At 43.9% G+C, this 14,829-nt stretch overlaps 1 protein-coding gene across 1 annotated transcript in view; it reads left to right on the top strand.

Moving 5' to 3' along the window:
* The window catches only part of TMEM244 (transmembrane protein 244), a 31,077-nt gene extending 17,245 nt beyond the window's left edge, over positions 1–13,832 (top strand). Inside the window, exons 2-6 of the mRNA XM_081856271.1 lie at positions 4,315–4,400; positions 4,772–4,845; positions 11,890–12,015; positions 12,985–13,029; positions 13,629–13,832. Coding sequence (XP_081712397.1) covers positions 4,315–4,400; positions 4,772–4,845; positions 11,890–12,015; positions 12,985–13,029; positions 13,629–13,723 — 426 coding nt within the window. The 3' untranslated portion in view covers positions 13,724–13,832. The remainder of the gene's footprint in view (positions 1–4,314; positions 4,401–4,771; positions 4,846–11,889; positions 12,016–12,984; positions 13,030–13,628) is intronic.
* Positions 13,833–14,829: the final 997 nt, after the last annotated feature.

The raw sequence follows: 14,829 nt of genomic DNA, 5'->3' as shown, positions 1-14,829 counted from the left end.
CTGCACACCCAGTAGTGCTTTGTGAGTGAAAAATTGAGGCTTCTTCCAGCTGATATTGGTATGAGAAATGTAACTGCATCACTGCTCTTTTGCTCATCATGTGTACATGGCTCTCAAGATAAAAATTGCTGAGACTAAGGTAACAAAAATCAAGTTGGCATTGAACTCAAGGTCATTGCGTAGAATTTGCTATATGCGACATATGGCAGGTATTTGGAAGAACCATTGCCTTTACTCCAATAAGCTGTCTTGTATACTTTTGTTGTTCTTTGACTCTTGAAAAAAACAAACATTTAAAAAGTAGTGATGCAGGTGGGAAATAATTTAAAGCATTGATAACAACTGCTGGGACATAAATAGGATTTTTTTAAAAAAAATATGTAAAGTTTGAAAGCGTTTTCTAACATTGTTTGTAGCTCCTGAAACGTATTTATGGTAATTGCTGCTGTGTAAAGAAACTGTATAAATGTCACCAGGCCTCATGATCTGGTGTAGTTCTAAATGTTTCAATAGAATAGCTTCAAACAGTGCTTTTCTAAGAAAAAAAAATGTTTGGGGTATTCTCATTTTCCTACTTATATTGAAATACTGCCCCTCAATGAGGCCCAACTTAGATTTGCAAAACGTTTAGGGGTTTGCGTACCCCTGCGCCCCCCCCCAAAGAAAAGCACTGGCTTCAAACCAAATTGTGACTAACAAATCACTGAAGCATGCTGGATTATTTTATTATTATTTCTAAACAGAACAAAGTTTTTGAAATGCACCAGATATGGCAGCAGGGATGGGAGGTGGATAGAATACCAAGACATATAGCAGGTGTTATGTACTGAAGTTCTCACCCTGGGCCAGCAGGGGGATACTGTAGATAGTTTTCACTCAGGTCCACGTCAGTTATTTTAGGCGGGAAACCCTGGGTTGTTGTTGCTACAATGTTGACAGCCGGCTGCCTATAAAAGCAGGTCGGCTGAGCTGTTTGCTGTTCAGTTCTGTCCAGCTTACGAATAAAGAGCTGCTCTGGAGAAATCACTGTGTCGTCTGCTATGTTCGCCCACAACCTAACACTGGTGACGAGGATGGGATTACAGCCAGCTCGACAAGGAGGCACTGGTACTTGTGGCTGGAGTGAAGAGGTTCCATGAATACCTCTATGGCAGGACTTTTGACCTCATCACTGACCACAAGCCGCTCCTGGGCCTCCTCGCCGGTGATCGTCCAACTCCACTGGTCCTCTCGCCACGCATGCTGCGATGGACTGTTTTCCTGGCTGCCTACCACTACCGGCTTCTCCATCACCCGGGGAAATCGATGGGCCATGCCGACGCCCTCAGCCGTTGCCCTCTTCCAGCGTTTGTGGAAGACCCGGCTCCAGCTTCATCGCTCCTCCTGATTGAGGATCTTCCGGCAGTGCCTGTATCGGCTGCCACTGTGGCCTCCGCATCTGCCCAGGATCGCACCATCACCTGGGTGCTCAACTGTGTGTGGAGGGGGTGGCCACAAGGGCCTTTTGCATCGGAGTTCCAGCCCTTCGCAACCAGACAACATGAACTCTCGGCTCATCGCGGCTGTCTGCTGTGGGGAGACCGCATTGTGATTCCCCAGGGACTCCGTCAGCGCATCCTGGAGGCTCTGCACGTTGGCCACCTGGGAATTGTCAAAATGAAGGTGTTGGCTCGGTGTTACGTCTGGTGGCCTAACATGGACGATGCCATCACTGCCTGGGTGTCCACCTGTCAAGCGTGCCAAGAGTCGAGGCCTGCACCACCAGCAGCTAAGGGACACACCTGGGAGATGCCAAAGACACCCTGGTCGAGGGTGCACATCGATCTGGCTGGCCCCTTTCACGGCTGGACCTTTATGGTAGTGGTGGACGCCTATTCCAAATGGCTGGAGGTGGCCCTGATGCCCTCCACCACTACCATGGCCATCATCCGGGTGTTGCGAGGCCTGTTTGCGACGCATGGGTGTCCTGATGTCCTTGTCTCCGACAACGGACCACAGTTCACGTCAGGCACTTTTGAGCGGTACCTTTTGGGACTGGGCATCCGCCATGCCCTAACGGCACCCTTTCATCCATCCAGCAACGGGCAAGCGGAGAGAATGGTGCACTCGGCAAAAGAGGCACTGGCGCGCCTGGACCGGGGAGACTGGCACGAGCGGGCCACCGAATACTTGTTCGTGCAACACATCACCCCTCATGCGGCCACAGGGCAAAGTCCTGCTGAACTGCTTATGGGCCGCCGCCTCAGGTCACCGCTCGACCGGCTGCACCCGGACTTTGCCGTGGCCAAACCCCCAGGCTGTGCCAACGTGCCACGAACATTTGTTCCAGGAAACCAGGTCTTTGCCCGGAACTATGTGGGGGACATTCCTTGGGTGCCAGCCACAGTAGTGGGAGTCACTCGACCTCGCTCGTACCAGGTGGCACTTGAAGACGGACGCTTGTGGCGCCGGCACATAGACCAGCTTAGGCGCAGGGTTGGGGACTTGGACACTACCGTGGTGCCCCCAACTGCGCTTGTGGCTCCAGAAGAGACACTTACAGATGGCGAGGCTCCACCTACACCTCCCTCGCAAACTGCCAGCGTGGAGCCGAACCAAGCCGCTTCAGAGGGTCTGCCAGACTTACCACAGACTCAGACCACTCCACTTGCGGAGGCTCCACCCACAGCAGTGGATCCAGGGGATTTGGTTTCAATGCCACCTAGGGTTGCACCACAGCCTCAGCAAGAATTGTGTGGCCCCCCGGACTTGGCTACCAGTCCCCGGCGGTCTGGCAGAGTTTCCAAGCGCCCAACTTATTTAAAGGACTATGTTGTTGGACATGTATGACTGTTGGTCTAAGTATGGGAAATGCTTTTGTGCCTAATTGAACCATTACGTGTAGTGCTGTATATAAGGAAACCATTACGATTGTAACTAACGCCTTATCTCGGTGGGGAGGGGTGTTATGTACTGAAGTTCTCACCCTGGGCCAGCAGGGGGATACTGTAGATAGTTTTCACTCAGGTCCACATTAGTTATTTTAGGCGGGAAACCCTGGGTTATTGTTGCTACAATGTTGACAGCCGGCTGCCTATAAAAGCAGGCCGGCTGAGCTGTTTGCTGTTCAGTTCTGTCCAGCTTACAAATAAAGAGCTGCTCTGGAGAAATCGCTGTGTCGTCTGCTATGTTCGCCCCCAACCTAACAGCAGGCATAGGCAAACTCGGTGCTCCAGATGTTTTTGGCCTACAACTCCCATGATCCCTAGCTAACAGGACCAGTGGTCAGGGATGATGGGAATTGTAGTCACAAAACATCTGGAAGGCCGAGTTTGCCTATGCCTGACATATAGGCTTACTAATCACCCTGAGATTAAGTGATGTCTTGGATCAGGACCAGAGCATTTGGCCACCAGCTAAAATAAGGTTACCAGATTTTTTTTCAATGATTCCGGGGACACTTTTCAACTTCCTACTAAATAGATGGATTTTGTCAGGGGACTGATTTGAAAATCCGGGGACGACTGGTAACCTTAAGCTAAAATAGCCTTTTGGCATCAAGTTATAGAGAGTTCATTCTTTAAATCTTTCACATACGTTTTATTATCGTATACAGGATTCTCTTCAAGTAACTGTAACATTTCTAGTGTGGTGACAACTAGAGTTTATTTGGTCTGCTGCATGAAGTTTGCAAACATGAGATGAGGTGGATGGAGAACAAATTGTTGTTGTGGGATTTGGGCCTTGGCTCCAGACTCTGTTCAGCCATGAGCACAAGAATGAGTCATTGAGTCCTACAAAGTGGTAGCTTAACAAGCTGTGCACGCAGTTTCCCATCAGCTTGTGTTGCCCTAGCAAACAGGGATGAAAATCCAGCACATGTTTTTGCTTCATCAGAAATCCAGGCAAGTAGGATAAGGTAATATTCAAATGTTCAAAATGGACAAGCTTACCAAGAGTTTATTGTAGTAAACTGACATTTAGTAAACTGACGTCTGTAATTGCACAATTTCTCACAGTCTCAATACCTTTACGGAAAATGGCACTAATGGGGATTTACCTCATAGTGTTGCTTGCAAGATCATAGAATCTAGGGAATGATCTGAGAGGTAAGCAGGTTTAGGTCTGGTCAGTGCTTGGATATGAGGTTGCTTGGAATTCCTATGCAGATGGCCTTGAGTTGCATTATAGGCAAAAAAGAGGGACATAAATGTACTAAAGTAATAATAATAATATTAATAGTATTAGTAATAGTTTAGGGTAAGGTGTCTTACTGCTGAGTTATTTTTTTCTGGGTAACTTGAAAGCGAGCTTCATGTCATTTTTCCTTTACAGATTGTTTTGCTCAATCTCCTACTATGTGTGATCATATTCTACTCAGTGTATTATGCGGTCCTATGCTTTTGTTTCACAGCATTCAGGTAGGAATAATCATGAATGAATGAATGAATGAGTGAGTGACTATGTGACTACAGATGTAGTGCAATGCTGACAACATTTTGCTCAAACATGGCCTCAGATACTTTCGGTGGAATTCTTTAGCATAGTAAAACATTGTATGGTAGCTAAATGTGTCCATATAAGCATACAGAGTGGATTCTTGAATTCACTGTAAAATACATAATGGCTTTTAAAACATCTACTGTGAAAAGTAGAACAATTAGCTAAAATTGCCTTAGCAAGACATTAAAAGCATTTAGGAAATCAGCACACATGCACAATGATTTGCCTGATTTAGTATCAGAAGCTTCTTGTACTGGGATAAACTTTAAAATTGTCCAACTCTTCACAGGCTGCAGATGTTGGATGGACTGGCACCATTTGACTTCAAGACCAGCCCATCATGGATTCACTCATATTATTTAGGTAAATGTTCTTCCTTGAAGTCCTTATTCTTAAACTGGTCTTATTCTTAGATGGTTTCTCTATTGAAATACTTCAAACACTTGAATTTTTTTTAATGAAGTTTAAGTATTATACAGATAGTATCATCTTATAGCGGGGTTGGGGAAACCTTTTCAGCCTGACTGAGGGCCAAATTCACTTCAGGGAATCCTTCTGTGGGCCATAGGCAAAAGTGAGGAAAGAAACAAATGTGAATTTTACCTCTGTACAGTAGAGTAGTTTGTACACACAGCCCTCTATCCTCCACACACACAAGGAAAAGACATTATAAGAGCTCAAGGACACATTTCAGCCTGGCAAAAACACTCAAGGAAGGTGTAAAGCAGGGCTCGTGAGAGGTTTGGCTTGGGACTGTGTAGTCTGGGGGAAATTGTGTGGGCCACGCAGTAAGACCATCAGGCCTGCATTTTACTCCTGAGCCTGAGGTTTCCCCATATCTGCTTCATAGTTTCATAATTTCATATTGTATGGCATTACTAATTTCAAGTCAATGGTATTTATTTATTCAATTTATATCCCACCCTCCTGAAGGAGCCCAGGGTGGCAGACGCAGCAACAATAAAACAACTAAAAACAGTTGAAATCATTAAAAAAAAAGTTTAGTGAAGTACTAAAGTACATAGCAGTTTGACAGTGGAACCAGTTACTGAGGTGGAGAATGGAGAGGTCTTCAAGCAGAGGCTGCAAAGCCACATGTTGGGGATTCCTTAGCTGCAGATTTCTTGATGACCTACGATGCCTTCTCCAGCACTGTGATTCCAGAGGTCTGTATGTATGACTTTTCAGTTGGGGGCATTCACATTTGAGACCCTATTTGAGATGCCCACCCAGAGCTAGCCCTGATAATATTGTTAACACATCTCACAATTACTCAGCATTCCTAGTTCATATGGAAATATTCCTGTCATGCAAAACAAAAGAACATATCCCAAAGCAAGGGGTTCAGGCCCACAAAAAGATGAATAAAGGAAATAGGGTTCTGAACATTGTGGGTCTGGAGGTTCCCATTTCTGAAGGCATACACCCAAGATTCTATTCATGCACACCAGGGATGGGGAACCAGCAGTCCTCCAGATGTTTCTGGACTCCCAAGCCCTGTCAGCCCTAACCAGTATGGCCGAACGCCAGGCATGATGGGAGTTGAAGTGCAGCAACATATGGAAGGCCACAAGTTCCTCACACCTGAACTTGTTAAGCGTGAAATGTGAAGCGTGAATGTGAAAAGCAGGTATATGAAAGCACATGTATCATTCAGATATACTAATCAAATAGCTAGGATTGGTTGTGGATTCCTGTTGCTGTATAAGCTGTGAATCGTCTTGGCTGTGATTCTTTATAAAGCTATTATGGCTCCCCTTCTGGGCTAAAAGAGAGTGATTTACATTAAATACATACATTTTAGTTATTTTATGGTCTTTTTTCCTTAAACGAAAGCTAAATCGCTATGAATGAAACCTTTTAAAATGTAAATTGTTTTGAGAAACATCTCAAACACTTAGGGAAACAGAAAATGTGAGGAGATATCCTACTGATTTGCTTTTAGATTAAAATAACATTCAGGGAGGTGATTTAGTTACTTGGCCATGTGTAATTGTAATAAGTGACTTATTGTATACAAATCTCATCTCAGTCTTAATGATATGATGTTCTAGCATATACTGGGTCCTCCCTGCCCCCCGGCAAGCAATAACAGAGATTTAAATATGAATTTGCATGATGGCTTTGGGCAAGCATCTTTTTCTGAGGCCCTCCTGCCTCCAAACACTTGTTGAGACCATTTTTAAAAGGCTTGGGTAAAAGGAACTGAAACTAGCACTTGAAGAAAGTTGGAAACCAGAAGTCCAAGGCCAGGAAATCACAAGCTGGTAGCTGGATAATAGAATCAGCACTTTGTCAATCTGATTCTGAAGCCTTTACAATCCCTGTATGTCAGGAGGTGCCAATGGCCCTCCTGGCAGGCAGAATTACTCTGGAGCGTAAGAGCACCACAGCTTGTAGTGTCTAGGGAAGACTGCAACATCTGTAGGCTACGATACCCCCCCCCCCCAACATTTCTCCGATGAAAATAGGGATGCCCCATTCCATAATGATAATTTTAATATTTATACCCCACACATCTTACTGGGTTGCCCCAGCCACTCTGGCCAGCTTCCAACATATATAAGAAAACATTAAACATTTTTTAAAAACTTCCCTGTACAGGATTGCCTTCAGACAGCTCGGAGGTCGGATAACTCCCTATTCTCCAACATTTCTCCAATGAAAATAGGGACATCCTAAGGAAAAGTGGGATCAAATCAGAAACTGAGATGGCTTCTCTAAATTAGGGATATCCCTGGAAAATAAGGACACTTGGAGGGTCTGGGCTACATGTGGCAAACTTTCTCAGTCTAAAGGTCACATTGCCTTTTGGGCAGTCCTCTGGTTAGGCCAGAAAAAACTGCACATTTTAAGTTTGTACAGTGGGCTAGTTTCTAAACACACTCTCACACCCCTCTCTATCCAGACAGGCAAGAATAATTGTAACAAGGACACATTCCAGCCAGGAAAAAACACCCAAAGAGGATATGAAGCACAAGTAGTACAAGTGGTACAAGTAGTACAAGTAGAAGTGCAGGTGGCGCTGTGGGTTAAACCACAGAGCCTAGGACTTGCCGATCAGAAGGTCAGCAGTTCGAATCCCCATGACGGGGTGAGCTCCCGTTGCTCGGTCCCTGCTCCTGCCAACCTAGCAGTTCAAAAGCACGTCAAACTGCAAGGAGATAAATAGGTACCGCTCTGGCAGGAAGGTAAACGGCGTTTCCGTGTGCTGCTCTGGTTTGCCAGAAGCGGCTTAGTCATGCTGGCCACATGACCTGGAAGCTGTACGCCGGCTCCCTCAGCCAATAAAGCGAGATGAGCACTGCAACCCCAGAGTCGGTCACGACTGGACCTAATGGTCAGGGGTCCCTTTACCTTTAGTGAGGGGTTTAGCCTAGAAAGAGAGTGTGTAGCTGGCCTGGGGAGTGTCCCAAGAGCCAGGTAGAAAGACTTCACCACCCTGCTAAAGCCATTGTAACTCACCAAACAGGGCTGCAACACAGAGAGCTGTAGATTTCTGGCTCTTTTAGACCTGACAGAGTGACAGCTATTGAGCAGTCCCAAGACCACTCTTCTTATGGGTCTCACCTCAAAGTGTGGGGGAAGTGGTTTTTGTGGTCCATCTTAAATTAGGTTTTCTACCTCCCAACCAAAAGTCATGGTCCTATACCTTTTAAATATTCTGAAGCATATTGGAAGCAGTTACGGTAGATTGTTTTTTTCCTGTACTAGGAGGCTTTGGAATTCAGAGCACCCTCCTTCTTTCTCCTCTCCCTGAGGTGGTTATCCTCAGATGGAGTCACTGGGGCAAACAGTGTGCCCTACTTGGCCCCTCAGGGCCTCATTTCAAATGGGTGTTCCACTGAGGGAAATGTGTCTAGACAGAAAAGATGCCAGGGGGTTGGAGCAGGACCCCATTATGAAGATGATGAAGCCAGCAGTTAATAGGGGAGCAACTGAGCTTGCATCTACATATGTTGTGCTTTAGTACTCAAGTCATCTGTCTTGGCAGATCGCAGAACAGAGATAAATGTTAAAGTAGTTGTAACCCTCCTAATTGGCGTGTCAGCTCCCCAATTAGTGCTTCATGGCAAAATTAACCAGTGCAGCATCAACAGTGGCCCTGAGGTCTTTTGTCAGCTTCTACCAGCATCTATGTTAATATGGCACTCACAAATGTGCAGCTTCATTCTCTTCATTTACCTCTCTGTGCTAGTTGCTCACATACTGCACTAATATGAGCATTCCATCACTCTAGACCTCTGCTTACCCACTTGTATTTTCTAGATTATTATAGCATTCTAGTCTATAGATCCTCTCTCCAGCCCACAGGTCTTTTACAATACTGCACCCATGCCACACTTTTCCAATAACCAACAGCACCGCTTTCTAGCATTTGTGCCAAGTTTTAAAGCAACATCACTAAGTTGTTGTGGATTCCTGAATACAGCAGCTAATCATTTTGGGATTGCCAATCTAGTCATAATGCAAATAGGGTTGACCACGTGCAACTCAGGAAAATGGTGATTATTATAGACAAATTCCACTTTTATATAAACTTGTTTTTGAAGAGCAGGGTTTTTTTTTACCTTTCATAGTTGTGTAGCCAAAACCAGATAATATAATTTTATCTATATCTCAGAGCAGAAGCATATAATAGAAAGTGATATATATATCTATATCTAGATATATCTATATATATATATAATGATTTTAAGCCATTCAAGATTTTTATGAGTATATCCTAATTTTTTTAAAAAGTAAAAGAAGTTTAAGGTTTTTGAGGAAATGGCTCAATTTAAATGGGTTTATTTTTACCTCAAGGTTGAGATAAGACATTCTGTGTCCCTTGTAACACTTGGTGTAAACATGTGCCTTCACTGAACTCAGAGTCCCGGTCCCCACCATCACCACATGCCAGCCAATGAAATTGAGCTAAGGAGTGAGGGACTTTGTGCATGATGGCAGTCAGGGCTTTGTTTACTAGCAGCAGTCATGAATTCCTCATACTGCCTAGTCTGTCCTTGATTCAACATATATTACACAAAGGGGAGCTGGTACGCTGCAGAAAGTAGCGAATGACATGGTGGGGCTGCACTGCTTATCTGACCTCTATCCAGTTGAGTTGTTACAGCATGCCACGGCAGAGAGAAGAGGAAGGGCGAGAGGACAGTGAGGTGAATGAACTGGATTGTTTCCACTGGAGCACTGGATTGGATTTGTGCCATGACAGCCTCTCTGTCTCCATCTTAGCATGTAGCAGCGACTCAGCTGGAGGGAGTTTGAGTGGCACCATCTGGTATTGCCCGCAAATGTTACTAGCTTGGAAGCTAGGGCGTTTCCCATTCACAGAAGCAGAACCACAAGTCCACTTTTGAGACTTTAACACTTCCTACTTATTGTCTATCATTTATATCCCTCCTTTGTTCCCTCATGGAACCCTAGAAGCTCCCTATCCACATGCTGACCAGACCCTGACATGTTTTAGCTTCAGCAAGTTGGTGGCCTTACCTGCCTTAATCTTAGAATTGTAGCATTGGAAGAGACCCCAAGGGTCCCAACTCCCTGCAATGCAGGAATCACAGCTAAAGAATCCCTGACATACGGCCATTCAACCTCTGCTTATAAACCTCCGATGACAGATAGCCCACTACTTTTCGAGGTAGTCTGTTCCACTGTAAAAGAGCTCTTACTTCTGACCATGCATTGTCTCATTCTTCATGCAAATCATGTGAGCCAGCTTCAGTAGAATTAGTTGGATGGGATGGTGGGATGGCAGGTTTCCTTGCTTCTCCTTCTTCCCCCAAATCCTAGAGACTAAACGAGGAGGAGGAAAGAGAGGTGAAATGACTGGATTGTGAAACTAAGCACAGAGCCCTCGATTCCTTCCCATCTCCTGGTCTCTAGGGTTTCCTGAATGCTGGTGTGGGTAAAGAAAGCCAGTTAAGACCAGGGTTATCTGCAGAAGAGCAGTAGATTAATTACAGTAATGACCAGAGCAGCTGCTGAAGGTCTGTGTAATAAATTAGAGGGACACTCCTGAATTAATATCAGGAAAGTATTATTGCTTACCTTTTCATAGATCTTATTGCAGTTATGGCAGAGAGTAAGAGAATGGATATAAAAAGACTATGGATCTTATTTAATCGCTCAAAAACCTCTTTGTCTTTGTTAAAGTCAGTGGATGTTTACTATTAATTTTGGCTGATGAAGGATCAGCTCCTTGAAGGATAAGGTGGATTGTCTTTCGGTCTTGATAGAGAACCAACTGCTCAAGGCAACATTTAACTGTGTAAATTTTTAAGTTCATTTCCTTCATGAGGTTACTGCTGGTCTAAGCAACAATAAGTACCCATAAACTACTTTAATTTAGTGCATAATGGGATCTTGTTCATGGCAGGCAGGAGACTACAGTAAATACTTTTGCGGGGGAAATTACAGCGGCAATTATGAAAATCTGCCACATTCAGAACAATAAGTACTTTAAAAACGTATTAATGGTGTTTAAAATGTCACAATGAAATCTGTCTGCAAAAATTTGTTCATATGCAAACTGTCAGCCATCCTAAGTTATTGAGAAGTCATGTGGTGTGTAGTGTATCTTTCTGTTCCCCTTTGAGGCGTACAGCATCCATAGAAAATTCAAGATATCCTGCTGCCTCAGGATTGTTTTGTTTTGTACCATACCTCCTTCCTTGAAAAGCATCATCTTCCAAACTTTTGGATTGAAAGTAAAGGTGACCTCCTGGTAGTATTTACTTTGCTATTATCTTAGATGGTGAGGCTGAAAAGGCAGTCTTGCAGACATGTGGCAAGGTGTGTAAGGTGTTAAGAGGATCACCAGAGGAAATCCAAAATCCCTTTAAAAATGTTGCTAAGGATTTCCACTTCCAGATCGATACAGGCAGCACATGGGAATTATTTCATTGTGCAAGCATGTGGCTAGAATTCAGACTCCCCAATCAAAGCATACACATAAATTAAAGCAGGGCTAATGCAAGACTTTTTTTCTACCTGAGGCAAGGGACAAGATGGCGTCTCCGCCTAGACCATGTACAAAAGCCAAGACAGGTAGCCAGATGTTACTTCAACACTGGCTCTGGAACAGCATCTTCCACCAAACCTAAGGACAGCAGCCTGGCTTAGGGGGCCCACAGGCCATTTCCCTGCCTTCTGCTGTCTACTGCCTGGAACGTCTGCTTACTACTCCCTAATGATAGAGCTGGCCCTGAATGAAAGAGATACGTGTCTCCCATAGCAACTCTGTATGCCTCCTTAATTGCAAAGAATGCTTAGCAAACTGAGCCTGCAGCTGAGGATAAATACAACTGCCAAGCAGTGGATAATTTATCAGTTTTGGGACTAGCAGCAGCCATAGGATACAACTTCCCATCCACTACTGTAACTCATTTTCTGTTTGTTTAGTTCTTCTAGTGTCACTGGAAATAACTTATCTCATCTCTGGACTGCTCTTTGTCTTGGTTGTAGAAGAATGGGTTTGGGATTATGCGGTGACTGTTACAGTCATTCACATCACCATAACTGCGGCTGGTACGTATGCTGTTTAGTTAATAAATCCACAGAAAAAGAAGTATTGTTGATTTAAAACAACTACCCCAGTTTTTTTTAAGTGATGCTTTTGGCTTTACAAGGACTACTTGGATTATTAGCTTGTCCTTCCTTGCTTCTGTGTCTTGAGCTCTTGCCAAAGTTCCACTCGGTCAGCCATTAGGTTCTTCCTGCTTAGCCTTCTTCGCAGGATTGTTCCGAGGATGCTCACTGCAAGCAACCCTGAGCCTGGCGCTATCTGCAGAGGGAAAATTCTGTTTTCAGATGTAGTTTGAATCCAAGACAGCGTTGCAAATTGACTTCCGACGGGCTCACACTGACAGCATTGATAAGCTGATCAACTCTGATGATGAGACCCCTCTGCTGCATTTGGAAATTCCTGATGGGAACTTCCTAGTGTGAACAAGCCAATTCCTGCTGATTTTGCACTGCTGGGCAGTGAGCCACACTTGTAAATGAACTACCAGGAGCCCACTTTAACCTCCTGATTGTTCCTTTGTGCCTTTACCTGCTGCACAGCTGATGTTACATATGTCTAGTGGGGTGTGGCAGTGTTCGAAACTCCCATTGTTCTAGGCGCATTTTGCGACAGAATTTCACTAGCACGAGCAGTTTCTGAGCACTTGGTGCAGTATTGCGCCTAAGATTTCAGATTAAAATTTCAGAGTGGAAGGAAATGAGGACCCTTTTCAGCTTCCCCATGTGAAAAATGAACATAATATTTTAGCTGCAGTTCATTCGTTTTCAGCTTTGTATTCTTGTTATAAAAAAGCGCACCTACCTTGTAGTGCGCATAACCTAGGCTTAAGGTGCCATTTAGCTCCTGGCTTTCATATCTCAGTTTCTAGCACTGGGGTGTGAGTGACTGTGGTTTTACGGTGTTGTTTGACATAATATTGTAATTTTTGTCATGTTGACATTAATCCTAAAATGTAACTTTTCGTTTTGCAGTTATGTCCGAATTCCCGCTGACATTGCACTGGTGGGCAGCTTTAGGTATGAGTTAAATGGTTATGATTTAATTATCCAAAATAGCACAGCTATAATGCATAGGAAATAAAAAAGACCCTGTCAGATCAGGCCAAAAGCCCATCTAGCTCAGCACTGTGTTCTCACAGTGACTAACTGTGAGCATTCTCCCCACCTGTGAGAGCCAGCAACCAGCATTCAGAGACATATTGCCTCTAGCAGTGGAGGCAGAACATTGTTAATGTGGCTGGTAGCCACGGACAGCCTTATTCTTCATGAATTTGTCCAATCTTCTTTGAAAGCCATCTAAGCCGGTGGTCATCACTGTGTGAAAAAGTACTTCCTTCCAACATTCAGCTTCTTTGGATTGCCCTAAATTCTAGTATTAAGAAAGAGGAAGGAAAAACTTTTCTCTAGTCACTTTATCCACACTGCATAATTCTATACCCCTCTATCATATTCCCCCTTCTTACTTGTCTGCTCTGTAAAATAAAAACCCCTGAAACATAGCCCAACCAAATATATGCATCTCAAAACATTGCTGCTTCCCATTGCAAAACAGGTATTTTAAAATTCTTGCGAGCTGCTCCTAATACTAACCTAACATATTCTTGTATTATTTACAGGTTCAGGCCTAATTTTGATGGTTTGTGTTGGACAAAGTTTGGCTTACTACCTGTTCAAAGACAACTTTATTTATCCAGTTCTGGATAATTTCTGAAATGCATTTTTTCAGTGCCTATGTTGCTTTATGAAAATGCACATGGATGTGTGCGCCAACGCTAGCATGCAGTTTTAAGTAGATCAAAATTCTGTACACTGTCATAATCCAGGTGCTTTCTTGTTTTGTATAGAAATAACTATTTTTAGTCAATAAAACTGCTCTTATCACCAGAAAGCTCTTTCCAATGTTTAGTCAGATTCTCCTTTGTTGTAACTTGAATCCATTGGTTCGGGTCCTGCCCTCCAGAAGAGGAGAAAACAAGCTTGATTCATCTTCCCTGTGACAGTCCTTTGGATTTCTGAAGGAGGTTATCATATCTCCTCTCAGTCTCCTTTTATTCAGGCCAAATGTACCCAGCTCTCTCAACTATTCCTCATAAGGCTTGGTTACCAGACCCTTCATTATCTTGGTCACCCTCATCTGCACATGTTCCAGATTGTTAATACAGCATCCTTCTTAAATTGTGGTGCCCAGAATAGGGCAGTACTATTACTTCCCTTGAGCTCGACACTATACTTCTGTTGATGCAGCCTAGAATAGCACTAGCTTTTTTTTTGTTGCTGAATCACACTGTGGACTCATGTTCAGCTTGTGGTCTATTAAGACCCCTATATGCTTTTTGCATGTACTACTGGCAAGCCATCTTATATTCCTGCCTAACTGCAGAACCTTACATTTGTCCCTGTTGAAATTAATTTTGTTTGGGCCCAGTTCTCCAATCTGTTAAGGTAATCTTGAATCACAACTCTATCTTCTGTGGCATTCCTTCATCCAAGTCACCTATAAAGACATTGAACAACAACTGACCTGGGACAGAACCATGTGGTACCCCACTTGTCACTTTTTTCCTGGGTGATGAGGAACCATTAGTGAGCACTATTTGGGTTTCGTCAGTCAACCAGCTACAAATCCACCTAATAGGTACCACGTCCAGCCCACATTTTACCAACTTCTCTGCAAGAATATCACGGGACTTGGTCAAAACTCTTACAGAGAGCAAGATGCACTTAAGTCCACTGCATTCCCCGATCCACCAACCTTGTAACTCTATCCAAAAAAAGAGAAAGAAATGAGATTCATCTGGCATGACTTGTTTTTGAGAA

This window comes from Podarcis erhardii (assembly GCF_964252035.2).
Source record: "Podarcis erhardii genome assembly, chromosome: 3".
Lineage (NCBI taxonomy): Eukaryota > Metazoa > Chordata > Lepidosauria > Squamata > Lacertidae > Podarcis > Podarcis erhardii.
The sequence above is the reverse complement of the archived record's forward strand: the minus strand, read 5'-3'. Positions and strand labels throughout refer to the sequence as shown.